The sequence below is a fragment of the Temnothorax curvispinosus genome, unplaced genomic scaffold (genome assembly GCF_003070985.1).
Source record: "Temnothorax curvispinosus isolate PA1 unplaced genomic scaffold, ASM307098v1 QBEX01000305.1, whole genome shotgun sequence".
NCBI classification, from domain to species: Eukaryota; Metazoa; Arthropoda; class Insecta; order Hymenoptera; family Formicidae; genus Temnothorax; species Temnothorax curvispinosus.
In genome coordinates, this window is record NW_020210085.1 from 63,579 (window position 1) to 78,128 (window position 14,550).

The following is a 14,550-nucleotide window of genomic DNA, read 5'->3' on the forward strand; positions in this document are numbered from 1 at the left end:
GTTCCGCTATTTCTTTCTCCATGGGAATGCACCCTAAGCCTTAAGAACGTGTTCAATCATAGTTGAATTTGAGGAGAATACGTGACTTGAAGGCCATTGCACGTAATAGCCAAAGCACATATGACAGTCGTAGTCGTGGACGTAAGTAACGCACAAGCTTTGGCGTATCCTGATTTGTCAGGTCGAGGACTACGACTGTCGTATATCGCTACGCCATGTTATGTGCTTTGGCTCTAAGGCCCGGTCTACAATGAATGTCGGAAGTCGGAGTCGTAAGAAATTGACCAATCAAAGTTCATTATTCTTCGACCGCAAGGAGAATAATAGATTGTAATTGGTCAATTTCTTACGGCCCTACGATTACGACTAAAGCATTGTTACGTGCAATGGCCTTTATGAATACCGGCCTTAATCGTTGATTAGTCCATGGAAAATGACCACGCGCATTTGCTCATTAACCAGATTGACAAATGCGCGTGGTTTGGTCCAAGTGGCCCTTCAGTGCTCCTGCATGCATCCAATGGTCATCGTTCAGCATGTTCAGAACGTTTATTTTGCAACTGTTGGAAGTTTTCTGAGCCCAGATTGGCGTATTCCTCTAGATCTAAAGAATAATCCAATCTGAGCTTTGAGCTCAGAAAACTTTCAACAGTTGCAAAATAAACGTTCTGGTTTGCTATGAACTACGTGTAAGCATTTGTTTTTTAATCTAAAAAATGAGGTTTAGTTTTCAACAAAATTTCAAGCAGTTGTGTAGGTCATGGCATTTTTGGCTACACACGTTGGTATGTAATATTGTACCATTTGTAATTTTTTCATATATTATGTATACTTCAATAACAATGTTTACATTATAATGATTATGCTTTTAACAGCCTGCAGAAGCGTTAGAAAAAAATGTGCGTGGTGCAAAACACGTTTTACCAGAACCGGAATATAATACAGACTTTTTATGCAACCCTGCAAACCGTGACGTTATTTTCAACAATATCAAAAGAAGAAAAGGTATTGGAGATATCGATAAAGTTCTCGAATATTCCGGCAATCCCGAGAAGAGAGAGTTGCTCCTACAGGAATTAAGCAAGATACCAAACTGTACGCATCCCACGGTACGTGAGTATGGTGATAAACCGAGATTGTTGAAGGAGTGTGGCAGGAAGCCAGAATTTGACTTTGAGCCACAGGAGTTTGTCGAACTCGCCACTAATTTGAAGGCGATAAGAACGCATACGTTGGGTCCTGTTACTGGACAAAGAAGCTACATGCTCTTAGGAGATCTGGCAGAATTAGAAGAAGCATTGATTCAGTATGCACTTAGAAGGTTGTTGAAGCATGGATTTAAGTTATTGTCGGTGCCTGATATCATCCCTACTAAAATTATCGAGAGATGTGGTTTAATAGTAGACAATGGTCGTACCTTGGTATATAACTTGGATTCTCATTACGGTGACAACTATAGCTTGTCTGGAACTGCGGAAATGTCATTAGCCGGCAACGTGATGAATAGTACATTTTCCTATGACGTGCTACCAATAAAATTGGCCGCTGTCAGTCGATGCTACCGTGCGGAGGGATCGGGCGCTCTGGATGAAAGAGGAATCTATAGGTACATCAACATATAGGGGGTAAACTTAAAATTTCTCAAACCACGTTTATCTCTGAACTTATTATGTTTGGACAGAGTTCATCAGTTCACCAAAGTGGAAATGTTTGTTTGTTCCGAGCCAAATCAATCCGAAGAGATGTTTCAAGATCTTCAAAACATACAGGAAGAATTGTTTTCCTCATTAGGATTGCACTTCCAAATAATGGATATGCCATCTCTTGATTTAGGTTCACCAGCTTATAGGTAGTGCATTCAAATACGTGTACTTATATTACATATATATTCTGTTTACATTTTCTGATACAAATGCACGCCTCCTTGTTTTAGGAAATGTGACATGGAAGGCTGGATGCCTGGAAGAAAGTTGTATGGTGAATTGTCCAGTTGTAGTACGTGCACGGATTATCAGTCAAGACGTCTTAATATTAGATATAGGACAAAAGATGGGAATATGAAACACGTGCACACGCTGAATGGAACCGCGTGCGCGATACCTCGCATGTTGATCGCATTGTGCGAAACGTATCAGACGAGTCACCACCGTATCACGGTACCGAACGAGTTAGTGCCTCTGATGAGGGGAAAAACTCTCATTAAGAAGCAACCGATCGCAGATATGAGACCTTACAAGTATAAACAAAAATTAAATATAAAACAGAAAGCCGAATAAAGTGTAAATACAAGAGAGAAGCTGTTTCACGTGCCGTGCGCATGAATGAGTACTGTAAGTGTAGATTGAACAAATTTCCCTTTTAGATCAAGTTCCTAAAAAAAAAAAAACGGCAGATTTGTTTTCCAATAGTCGATTAGGATGCAAAAGTTTCCTGAGATTTGTTCATTCTGTTACAAGGAAGTTAGAGGAGTCCAAAACTTCAAAATATTAAACACCACCTGTCAGTATATTTTCTATAAACTAGTACAATATTATACAAAGAAAGACAGGGATCCGAAACGTGTACGTACACAGGGATAAAGATTTTTTTTTCTTATACGTTCTTTGTTATTCTGTATATATTTTGTAGCGGAGTTATAAAAATGTAACACAAAATATTTTTTCTTAAAGTAATACAATTCAAAGATGTTGCAAATTTACAGTTCCTCCACACCGATTGGATGTTAGTGTTTAGTTCTTATTGACAATTTAAAAATTTTCTATTCTTTTGAATACTTGATTCATCATGGAGTACCTAACATTGACTTAAGTTTTATTTATAATTGTATATTTCCAAGAGTCCGTGGCGTCTCTTCTGACTGATATTGACGTGTCCTTGATCTGTCTCGAAATTTTGGGTCTATGTCGTTTCTTGTCACTGGCAATGATGCGTTCTCCTGTAAAGAGAAAGATGCCTTGAAATAATGGAATGTAACCGTTTCTCATGGATTTCAAATAAAACTTTGTAAAAAGAAATTACTTGAATATTTCTAATCCTCTTCTTCTCCTGATTCGGATTCTTCTTCAGCATTCTGTAGCCATTCTATGAATTTTTTCATTTGGTCTAAAAAGAGCATTTTCCCCTTCACTGAATGACCCTCTTTGTACCACTTCAATATTACATCTTCTGACACAACTTCCGCTAAAAATCAACGTGACCATTTTATTCTCTTTATAACAATATTTACAATATTTAATTAAATTACGTATACGAGAATCTGTAATATATGTATATTGTATAAAATGCTTAGATTTCGTAAATGTATGTATTCTATAGTATGCATGTTGTATACTTACTTTTATAAAAGAGTAAAACAATCTTCTGGAAGACTTTCATAAAATTCATGTTCTCATAACAGAACTCCTGGACCTTGAGGATGAGTGCGAGTTCAGATCTGGCAGTGGTTGTAAAAGCACCGAACAGTGAAGTATAAACTTTTAGATGTTTCAGTGCTTGTTCAGCGACCAACTCTTCTTTCTTGTTCCATTCAGCTTGGCCCATTACAACAACCCAAATCTGTAAATGGTGGCGAATAGTATTTCTAAAGATATTTTTGTGCGTCTTAATCAAATATATAAGAGAATGAAAGACCATTACCAATCCAATCACTTCGTGTTCGGGAATACAGCTCCTTTGTGCCATTTCCTTGAGATCTAACGTAATGTCTTTCATTGGTCTATTTTCCGCTAAGTCATCCAAGAGAAGTTGTTGCAGATCCCGTTTGGCTTCCTGACTGGCCTGAGCCTTGTGCAATTTCACGATATCCGCCAGGCCTACTGCTTCGAATACAGACCGGAAATGCTCCTCAGTTCGTTTATTTGGTGGTACAAACTCCATCAACCTACAAAAGGAGTTGCATAAACAAGAAAGAATAAATCAATCTATGGGAATATAAAAAAAAAAAAAAAAAAAAAACCTCTAAATTATACAATAAATAATTAATATTAAGCATTAATTTTACGTACCTTCCCTCAATACCTCCTTTCTTCAGAGCCGTCATTAAACTAGATAAGCCTTTTTCCTGTTTCCAAGTAACAAAGACCTCCAGTAGAAAGTCCAATGCCAAGTTGTCCTTGACAAGATGCTCATTGATCAAGACCGAAAGGACCGTAGGTGGTACAGAACCGTTTGAGATCCACAGCGCTGTCATCCTAGCTAGCTTGATTCTTTCCTTAGGTGAAAATCCTTTCATGAAAACCAATACTTTCTTCATCTCTTCCTCAAACATCTTCTCCAGATATTTGTAACGCCGCATAAGCTTGATAAAGACCTGTTTATTCAAACAAGAGATTTTATTTTAAAATTTTAAATTCCAACTCGCTATCTTAAAGTGGTGATAAAAGACTCCATTTTGTCCACTTTTTACCTGCTCGAAATTCCGCATAGACTCCATATCCTCTGGCTGCTCAAAAACACATGCACTGGTTTTTACCGGTTTGTCACCATCCTGAGCAATGGAACCGCCAGGAACTAGAAGGCCTCCAGCTATCATGATGTCAAATAATGCCTCCCCATATCGACGATAATCTAACTTAGAACCAGCCGCGTCCAAAAATTTAGAAATTGCTTCTAAGTCGTTACCAGCTTTTTCCAAACCAAGCAAAACCGCATCTCGAAATCCGGTTGGGTCATATTTCTCTCTTTCATCTGCAAACACCAGCTTTCGTCAATACAGTACCCTAAAGATTTGCTCTTATACGTTTACATAAGAAGTAACGTCTGTCTTTTACCTCTTTTTCTGGTCTTTATGCGTTGACCTGATAGTATCGGTTTTTCAATTTTTTGACTCATACAATACTCTTCTGAAAAAGAAAAAAAAATGCAGCTTAACAAAACTATTGTCTTTACGTTGAATTTTTTTTTCAAAGATATTAACGTATAAATGGTTGCGCTCAAAAATTCGTGAGAAGCGTGCACGCACTCGAAATCCCTATCTTCGCGATTCAATGATGAATCTATTAATGTAAATTAGTAAGACGTCAGGGAAGCGTGTGCACGACACGCGCGTCACGCTGCAACGCTCAATCTCGGAGCAATCTCACTAAGCATAATCCTTGAAAAATGGCGGCAGCGGGGTTCGTCCGCTGTTCGTCTACGCGTTATTATCGGGCGTCTGTGACGTGCAAGGCCAGCGGCAGCGGCGTACGTACGTGACGACAGAAAGAAAGACTCCATTCGGAGGTTAAGATCGCGCGCGATGCGTGACCACGATGATGGCCGAGGCCATTAAATATAACTCGAGGAAATCCGGCGGAGCGCGCGCGAAAAAATCTGCCGACTCGCGGCTGGTGATATTCTCTGCTCATCGCGTTACTTACTTCGAAGCACGTAGAAATTGTAGACCAACCTCTCCTGCCCGGGCGTATGTGACCGACGTGGGATGTTTTAACGGGGACTCTGGGACTCGAGGTCACAGCACAGCGAAACCAAAGAGACTCGGTGACAGAGGAGAGAGGAGAAGCAGTGGTGAGCAGTGTGAGCAGTGGTTGGCGGAACGTAGACGAGAAACCGCATGGTCAATTTTCCTACCCGGCGCGGCGCGTTACGGAAGAGAAAAGAAGCTTCACTCGCGTAGGATAGGCTGCGTTTTGTGGTTTTGCCGAACCTTTGCTTAGCTATAAGCGCAAAGTAGCACGTAAGTGTACATACGTGGATCCAAAGGTAAGAACCACGCACATTCAATTATGCTACTTTGCGCTTAGCTACACAGTGCACACACATTTTTCGTAGAATGTAACAGTAAGGTTTCGACCACGCGCGTTGCTCGATTCAGCCGTCTATAAAGGCCACTGCACGTAACAAAGATTTAGCCATAATCGTAAGGCCGTAAGAAAATAAACCAATCACAGTCGATTATTCTCCTCGCGCTTGAAAAATAATCGAGTGTGATTGGTCTATTTTCTTATGGCCTTACGATTACGACTAAAACTTTGTTACGTGCAATGGCCAGTGGCCTTAACCGTAGAAGTACGAAACGTGAGCAACACGCGTGGTTAAAAACCTTTTACTGTTACGTTCTACGAAAGGTGTGCGTGCCCTGCTTTACTACGTTTACGCGAGCGTTATTTCTGTAGTAACTTACGATACGTTACTCCGCGTAAACGAGTGAGTTAGAATTGATGTATATATGTACTGCACGTATGGAGCATTTTTAATTCAGTCAAATTAATACGACGCTACCCGCGTAGAAAGAAAACGGTAATTTTATCGGTAAAACAGACGACTCCAGCATATCCCTTTAAATATAAAATTTTTATTCTTACGTATCTTATTGTAACATCAACCATTTAAATTACATTAGACGTTGCTTAGATTATAGGACTGTGAGATATATAAGTTTTTCTACGCATTTCTCTTTATCTTAAATTAAAGCAAAAGACAAGAAATACAATATTTTTATTCCGCACAGGTGCTGTTAGAAGAGCGAGAACTGAAAGAAAATTTTGAAATATTTGAAATAGAAAATTTAAATATGAAGAAACTGTCGCACTGCATTCACACGAAAGATTGCTCTAACAGTGTTAATAAATTTAAAAAATTTAAAGGTGGTACGATCACGTATATATACTCTTGACATAGATATAGATAGACCTACGCGGAACAAGAAAATGGTAGATATTATGAAACGTCGTAGATTTGTTATTTTACTCGGAATCCGAACCGGAACTGGCATCCGTTTCGTACTCTCCGACGTTGATAGTAAATTTGTATTCTTGATCGCAACCGAGATAAGCGTCGCTCATGAAGTACAGGGTGTAGGAGTGCTGGCCGGGTGCCGGAGCAACGAAATCCAGTTTGATCTTTGCCTTCTGTTGTAACGTCAGGCGCTTGATAGAGAGCAAGGAGTTGCTCTTTGGGTCGCCGATCACCACCCACCAGCCTTCCTCACGTTTTTGCGGGAAGAATGGCGCGACTACCGGTCCAATTACCTCGTCCTCCCGTTCCAATTGTACAATCACGTTTACCGTGCCGCCGCTGTGCAATTTGTCTTTATCTTGTACCTCATACGACATCTCAATGTTAGGATACCGGTTACAGAATTTAGCCACGTCCGCCATCTGCGCATCCGTTAACTGCAACAGCCGATTTCGATCGTCATCCTCGAGCTCCATCACGTCGAACACGGTCTCCACGCCTTTGTCGGTGCAGCGCTTGATGGTCTCCGCTGTGAAGTGCGGCAGTTGCTTTAAATAGGAATCCTTGGACCACATCGCCTGCGTCACCATCTGCGCAAGTTCCATAGCGGCGACGGCGGGTGCCAACCATCCAGAAGAGCTCAGCACGTCGACGCAAGCTTGTATCAGCCTCACGGCCTTGCCCAGCACCAGTTCGGTGTCCTTCTGCAATTCTGGACCTAGCTGTATCCTCGACAAGTGAGCTTGGAGCAGAAGCTGCGCTTTCACGTGAGGATCAGCCATTCTAGCGGCTTGTGGCGCATGAGGTAGACGCGCAGCCAAACTTCTCAGTAAATTCTCTTCTCTTTGTCGCACTGGAACGCTCTCGTACTCAGCAGCTGCTGAAATAATCTCCAACAAACCCCTGATCTTCGTCTTATTGTTGAGAGACAGACTGAACAATTCGATGGTGGCGTAATTGATGTAATAGTAGGCGGCGATCATTCCCAGATTGAGCGGCAAAGTATCCATCTCGTCTTCTACGGCGACACACTTGGCTTGTTCTAGGTCGGTCAATGTACTCTCGACCAACTCGGACAGATGATCCGATAGGTGCCGATGCGTGACGCCTTGCAGGCCGTAGTAATTAGGGTTCTGAGTGAGTCGTCGGTACAGGAATGTCCACGTGAGGTAGTCAACCGCGTCTTGTTTGTTTTCGATCGTCTTCGTCACAATCTCCGCATTGAAGTGATCATGCAGCCGGCGATCCAAGTGGCTTTCCACTGGTAGTGGCTCATTCAGGAACTTCTTGAAGAAATCTTTTTTCGAGCTTTGACATAGTAGCACGCACTTGGCGTCCTCGTCTTCTAGTGGGCGATTAGCTCGCGCCACCATTTGCAGCACGTCCGTGATTGGATAATCTTCATAAGCATGTGTCTTGCCGTTGTAACACTGCGTGTCCATGACTACAACAAGGTGGGAGCTGATAGATAAACCCCAACAGAGATCCCTCGTCGCGACCGCCACTTGGATAGCTCCGCTGTCGAACAGTTGCTCGACTAAACGACGATCGTCGGCCGATAGACCCTCGTGAAGGTAAGCCACACCTTGCGACAGAGTTTCCTTTAGCGTTTTGTCGGTCATGCGATCGAGGAACGGCTTAATGTCAGCCTCTTCTGCATGGAAGAATTTCGAGGGTTGACCCTCGGCCGCCGTGAATGTTAGCAAGTCGATGGCCGTTAATCTCGCCTGCCGACGAGTGGGTACAAATACGATCACCGGTTTGTGCGCGGCATGCCGGAGAATCGCGTTATACACCGGTTTTGCCATGGCGGCTAATCTCGACGCGTTGTGGGTGACGTTTATACCTTGCACGTGCAGCTCTAAAGGTACCGGTCGCACAGAAGGATGAAAATTGAAGGTTGCTGCTGCCGGTGCTCCCAACCACTGTGCTGCGTCTTTGGCGTCGGCTAACGAGGCCGATAACGCTATTATCCTGGTGGGTTTGTCGAGCTGCGAAGAGATATAACGGGCTCGCGAACATGCAACTTCTAACACCGGGCCCTCCTCACCGCCGATCAGCTGCAGCTCATCCACGATAAACAGCTGGATGTTCTGCACGTTCTTCCGCTGCTTCCACCTGCGTGATAACACGTCCCATTTGTCCGCCGTGGTGATAATGATCTGACCTTTGGCCAGGAGCTTCAAATCCGTTCCCGTTTCACCGCTCAGCAGGACAACTTTTCTTCCCAGCTGTTGGCCGAATTTTGCCGCCCACGCGGCATAGACCAATTCGGCTAAAGCTTCCTTGCTCACCATATATACGCATCGTCCTTCCGGATTCTGCGTTAGTAATCTTAGTACCGCAAATTCCGCGATGGTCGTCTTTCCTGAACCTGTGGGCGCTCCAACGAACACATTATCGTCGGAATTGTAGATCGCATTGAACACCTGTGTCTGGATCGGGTTAAACTGCGGAAAATCAGAATAGATGTTCTCGAATTTGGCATTTCGTAACGCCGTTATCGGCAGCGCCTGCAGATCCAGCAATTCCGTAGGCGGTAGATTCTTCTCGGGCAATATCAGATGTCGGAAGCTTACGGGCAATTGCGTCTCCGCGCCGATCCACCGATCAGACACCACGCGCAAAAAGTACTGTGGTGGCAGAGGCTCGAAGACTGGCACGAAGAATTTAATCACATGTTCATCAGCCGCATATTTGGCCTTGAGCAAAAAGTACTCGTGATGCAATATTACCTCCGAATCTACGTCCTCGACTAAAATCCAAAATGCTTCGGACATACCGTGAACCTTCTCGTCCCACTGGAAGTCCGGGGTGATAGTCAGCACGACTCTTAAAGTGGAACGCGTGATCGGTTGGATATGCGTGGAAAGGCCCAGTTTCGGAAACTGGTGGACGTATTTGTGAATGGTCTTGCCCAGCTTCGGCACGCGAATCAATTCGCCGATCTCGTTGGGCCCCAAATCATACAACCTCTCCCATGGGAAGTTTTTCTTCTCGATCTTCTTCACAATTTCCTCCGGCATCTTGCGGAATTGTCTGAGAGGCGACATCGACTGCCACATCCTGCGATCGATCATCTTGCAGATGGACAGGCACTTGTCCGCCAATTGTGCCCAACCGCGGAACAGAACAATCTCGAAGATGGCTCTCATGAGACGCGAGGCTGATTGCGTCACGAATACCATATCGGACATGAGAGCGAATCCCTCGAGTTTCAGTTGTGAAATATACGCTTGCAATAGCACATTCACCTTCGCGCTCGGTTCCTCGATGCTTTCCTTCACCGGTATCGGCACCCTTTCCATCAGTTTCTGCAGCTCCAACTTCTCTTCCTCCCTGACATTTATATTTTTGAACTCGCCCGACAGTGAGAACACCCGGAACAATTCTATCTCGCTCAACGTGCGCTTCAACAACTGATTGTACGTAGACATTGTTTCGTGAGTGCAATAATAATGAGACGCTATTCTGCCCAACTCGGTCGCCTGAAAATTGCCGGACTTGCGATCGTACTTGATCAAGCCGCTGCGATCCAATCCGAGTGCCGCCGAGTGGATTAGATCAGCTCTATGCAGCTCCAATAAAGGATCTTGCTTCAACTTGTCGTGACTTATCCCGTATAGATTCGGGCAGCGAAGCATTCTAATGTAAAGATAAGTGTAACCAAGCCAGGTAACCGCATCTCTGATATTTTGAATCGTACCTAACACCACCTCCGCGTTCAACATGTCGGACATCTTGCTGATTAATTGGGATTCAATGGGTAGTTGCTGATTTAAGAGCGACAGATAATACTGTAGCTCGCTATGATTCGTGATGAGGATGCCCTCGCCTTTGGTGTCGTACTGCGGTCGACCGGCTCGTCCTAACATTTGCAGTACGTCTAAAGCGCCCAGCTCGACCCATCTACCCTTTTCCGGATTGTATACCTGGGTACCCTTGATAATAACCGTGTGAGCCGGTAAATTGACGCCCCAGGCTAAAGTTGCTGTAGACACGAGAACTTGTATGTGTCTATCGGCGAAGAGATCCTCTACCAGGGTACGATCCACCCGAGTCATCCCGGCGTGATGAATCGCAAAACCGTATGGCAGCAGATCCTTAAGCTCCTGATTTTTCACTTGCTCCGCCTCTGTTCTTAGAACCTCCATCGACGCGGAACCTTCTCTGAGAAATTGACCCAAAGTATCCTTCTCCAGACACATGTCTCGAATAGCGCGTGCCGTTTTTCCGGTTTCTTTACGCGAGTGCACGAATATCAGTACCTGATTCCTGCCGGCGTGTTCCATGGTCTTTTCGTAGACAATCTCATTCATCACCTGGAAACGTTTCAATGCTTTCTTTTCGGTGACGCCGATATATTGCTGTTCCAAAGCTACAGGACGAAAACTGTTGTCGAAATAAAACAGTCCCGTTTCCGGTTTAATGCGTAAAAACGCTGCAACATCTTGATAATTGGGTAATGTGGCCGACAAGCCGACTAGACGCACATCTTCCTGAGTAGTTTCGATGTTTCGTATCGTTCTTGCCACCAGCGCCTCTAGGACAGGACCTCTCTCGTCGTGCAATAAGTGAATCTCATCAATAATAATCACGCGTACTAATGACGTGAAAGTTTTCTCGCCACCCTTTCTCGTTATGATATCCCATTTTTCCGGCGTGCACACTATCACCTGAGTAGCGGCAATTTGCTCTCGTGTTAACTGATGATCACCCGTCAATTCGGAGACAGTCAGATTGTATGTTGACAATCGCTTGCGAAAATTTCCGACCATTTCTTGCACCAGAGAACGCATCGGAGCGACATAAATTATTTTGAACTCATCTGCATTGATTGTACCATCAGCGTTTATATGCTTTCCAATTTCTCGCATCATGCACAGCAGTGCCACATTGGTTTTACCAGCTCCTGTTGGAGCACACAGCAGCAGATTTTCGTCACTCTCCAACGCCGTCTGATATAAGCGACTTTGTATGCGATTCAATGTCTTGAAGCCTTCAAAAGCAGGTTGCACATACTTGGGCAATTGTTCAATTGGATGTAGTTTCTCATTTTCTGCAAACGGCTTCGGTTTTAAAGCAGGAACATGAACTTCTTCGTATCTGTAAATATTATCAAATGATCAAGCATTACGAAGGTGAGCGACCAAAATAGCAAACATTTCAAGGGGGACAAAAAAAAAAAACCTAATATACTCACCCTTTTCGCTGTTTTCGAAAACTGCCGTCTGGTAGTTGGCAACGTTTGTTGGCCATAAAGTGACTTCCCTGAGCGAATATCAGATCCTCCAGATCTATCAAGTTTCTTGTACCTTGTACTTGTCCCCCTGGCCCTCCTGTATCTTCATTCTCTTCCCGCCTCTTGCGCTGCGATCTTGCTTCCATTGTCTCGTCAGCGTCGTCTTCGCCTTTACCCGTATCTAATTGCCGTAAGATTTTGGCAAGAACCGGATCATCGTTCATCTTGTTACGGATCTTTTGTCTTTCTGATTCAGACTGCGATGAGGCCAACATTGTACAGTACGCAACTGTAAATTTTACGAATAGTTTATTTCTTTTGAAATAATACATAAATTTAAAGAACCTGCAAAGATATAAATATTACGTTCGTTACACATGCACGTCTTACCTGTATGTCTGTATTTTTTAAGTTGTTTAATAAAGTCAAAGCAGTCATAACCCAATAGAAGTACAAGCTGATTCTCGCATTCACGATCGTCCGCGGCGTCTTTCAAGACAGCTAGTACCTCAGCAGCTCTCGCTTGTGACATCATAGCATCGTCATATATCCTACTTAATCTTCTTTGCAACCAATACGCATCTATATCTAATGGATGTAACGGTTTTTCTTTCTTCATTTCTTCTGTTCCACCCAACTGAAAAAACATATGTAACAGTTAATATTTAAAATTACGTACAGCTAATGATACGTGAGCACAGATGAAAGACACGTGACTCCATTTGATCTGACATGAGGATCAACGCAGTCCGTAACAGTAGAGCACATATCGTAAAAATCTTAATCTATGGTTGTGAATACTTATAGCGCATCGCTTATTCTCCTCGGCATATTTACTTTTTTTCACGCTATATCGGTATCCCCAAAATGTACGTTGTCACCGGTATGGCATAAAAAAAGTAAATATGCCGAGGAGGCTAAGCGATATGCATCTCGTGCATATCTCGATTTTATAAGAGATTTATTGGAGAACTGAAGATTATGAATGAAGGAGTATGATGTGTGATAACCCGTTTTGACACGCCATATTGTAATAGGATTAATCAAAGAAAAACTCACATTTTCTGCATGAATAGCTCTATCGTCATTGGCTTCTTCACCCTCATCTCCTTCGTCATCATTTTCTCGAACTTCTCCATACACATCTTCATCGTCCTCTTCGCTACTCTCCTCAAACTGTACATTGATCCCATATGTTTCATCAATATTCTCATCGTTGGTTGTAGTTTTTTCGTCACTGCCGAAATCCGTAATCTTCTTACCGAGGTTTACAAGCAGCGCGAATCTTTCTTCCGCTAATAAACCAAGTAAAAGCTCTGTTTCTTTTTTCTTTTCTTTCTCTTTAAGCCGATCATTTTTCAACACAGCTAGTACTTCGTCAGCCGCACCACAAAGAATATCGCGTGGCTGATCGCTCAAAGCTTCTTGTATGAAATGGAGCAATACCTCGTAAGTCTGACGCGTCTCTTGTGTTTTCGGACGATATACAATACCAACCATTTCATCCACACCTTCGGATAATAATGTTGCTCCTTTCATACGTGTGAAGTCATATTGCGCCTCATCGCGCTTTTGACGTCTATAAAATACCAAATATATCAACTTTGTATACGTCTTATGTGATTTCTTATAGCATTCGTACATTGTAATAAAATGTATTTATTGTAAAACTACAAAATAGAAAACTATTCTAAAACTATTCCTATTAAGGACACGTTACACCAGGGGCTTGCGTGCGTATCTTAAAACGAGGTGAAACGTGTGAGGAACGTTGTACGTTTCACCTCGTTTCTCAAGACACACACGCGACCCCCACAGTACGTGATTTGAGACGCAACTTTAGGCCCAACTTTTTGTTTCAACCTCCACTATATAAATAGTTGACTTGACGCTCGTTACCTTGACTATGACATTGAAGATTCAAGGAAATAATTTTAATGGCGATTTAGTAGAAAATAACATTCCATCGTACGAATGGACGTGCACTTGAGACAGAACATTGCATGCCTCACGTATGTATATCTAACGATGCCGTGTCAAAGACATGAGCAACGCGAAAGAGGTAGTAGAAATTAAATCGGGTTGAAAGTTGCTTCTAAATCGAGTCGAGCCAATGATCTACAATAAACTCACTTGACTTTTCTCTCTTCCGCCTTCCCAGGTTTGGTACGCTGGGCCCTATCACCCATACGTGTACCATCCAATTTTCCCACGAGGGACATAACCTCGCCGGTAGCCTCATCTCGGCTGCGTCTTTCTATTAACCGGACGTCAGCTTGTAAAACGAGATTGGAATTCTGCAAATGTTAGCGCAACATAATGCAACATAATCTCACACACACACACACCGTAGCCGTAACGTTATAAACATCATGTTCATGTGAGATTGAAAAATAAACGTTATAAATTTATGAAATAAAATAAATAAATTTATAAATAAAATTAGCATAAAGATAATTCAAAGCAACTATTACGTCATTATTAAAGAGCTAACAATAAGAAATAAGAAATACAAACCGCTTTATATTCGTACTGCAATTGACGCGCAGCAGCATCCGCCATGATTGCATTACATCGTTTTCAACCATAGACATAATAGTATATCTAGATCCATACGTATCTTTTCACGAGGT

At 42.9% G+C, this 14,550-nt stretch overlaps 3 protein-coding genes across 3 annotated transcripts; 1 reads left to right on the plus strand and 2 right to left on the minus strand.

The window, feature by feature from the left end:
* The first annotated feature begins 572 nt into the window (after window positions 1-572).
* Window positions 573-2,386, plus strand: LOC112452869 (serine--tRNA ligase, mitochondrial). The gene is made up of 4 exons (XM_025013297.1): window positions 573-785; window positions 876-1,606; window positions 1,682-1,849; window positions 1,934-2,386. Exons 1-4 carry the CDS (start codon window positions 717-719, stop codon window positions 2,274-2,276), a joined length of 1,311 nt encoding a protein of 436 aa, XP_024869065.1. The 5' UTR covers window positions 573-716; the 3' UTR covers window positions 2,277-2,386.
* A 98-nt stretch (window positions 2,387-2,484) lies between these two features.
* LOC112452874 (protein krasavietz) lies at window positions 2,485-5,505 on the minus strand. Its single transcript, XM_025013309.1, has 8 exons — window positions 5,358-5,505; window positions 4,770-4,841; window positions 4,406-4,686; window positions 4,005-4,309; window positions 3,637-3,880; window positions 3,336-3,555; window positions 3,019-3,180; window positions 2,485-2,935 (listed from the first exon to the last, which is right to left on the minus strand). The coding sequence occupies exons 2-7, from the start codon at window positions 4,828-4,830 to the stop codon at window positions 3,029-3,031; spliced, it is 1,263 nt and encodes a 420-aa protein (XP_024869077.1). The 5' UTR covers window positions 4,831-4,841; window positions 5,358-5,505; the 3' UTR covers window positions 2,485-2,935; window positions 3,019-3,028.
* Window positions 5,506-6,272: 767 nt separating this feature from the next.
* Window positions 6,273-14,496, minus strand: LOC112452860 (putative U5 small nuclear ribonucleoprotein 200 kDa helicase). The gene is made up of 6 exons (XM_025013285.1): window positions 14,435-14,496; window positions 14,051-14,214; window positions 12,977-13,496; window positions 12,308-12,554; window positions 11,879-12,206; window positions 6,273-11,781 (listed from the first exon to the last, which is right to left on the minus strand). Exons 1-6 carry the CDS (start codon window positions 14,477-14,479, stop codon window positions 6,684-6,686), a joined length of 6,402 nt encoding a protein of 2,133 aa, XP_024869053.1. The 5' UTR covers window positions 14,480-14,496; the 3' UTR covers window positions 6,273-6,683.
* Window positions 14,497-14,550: the final 54 nt, after the last annotated feature.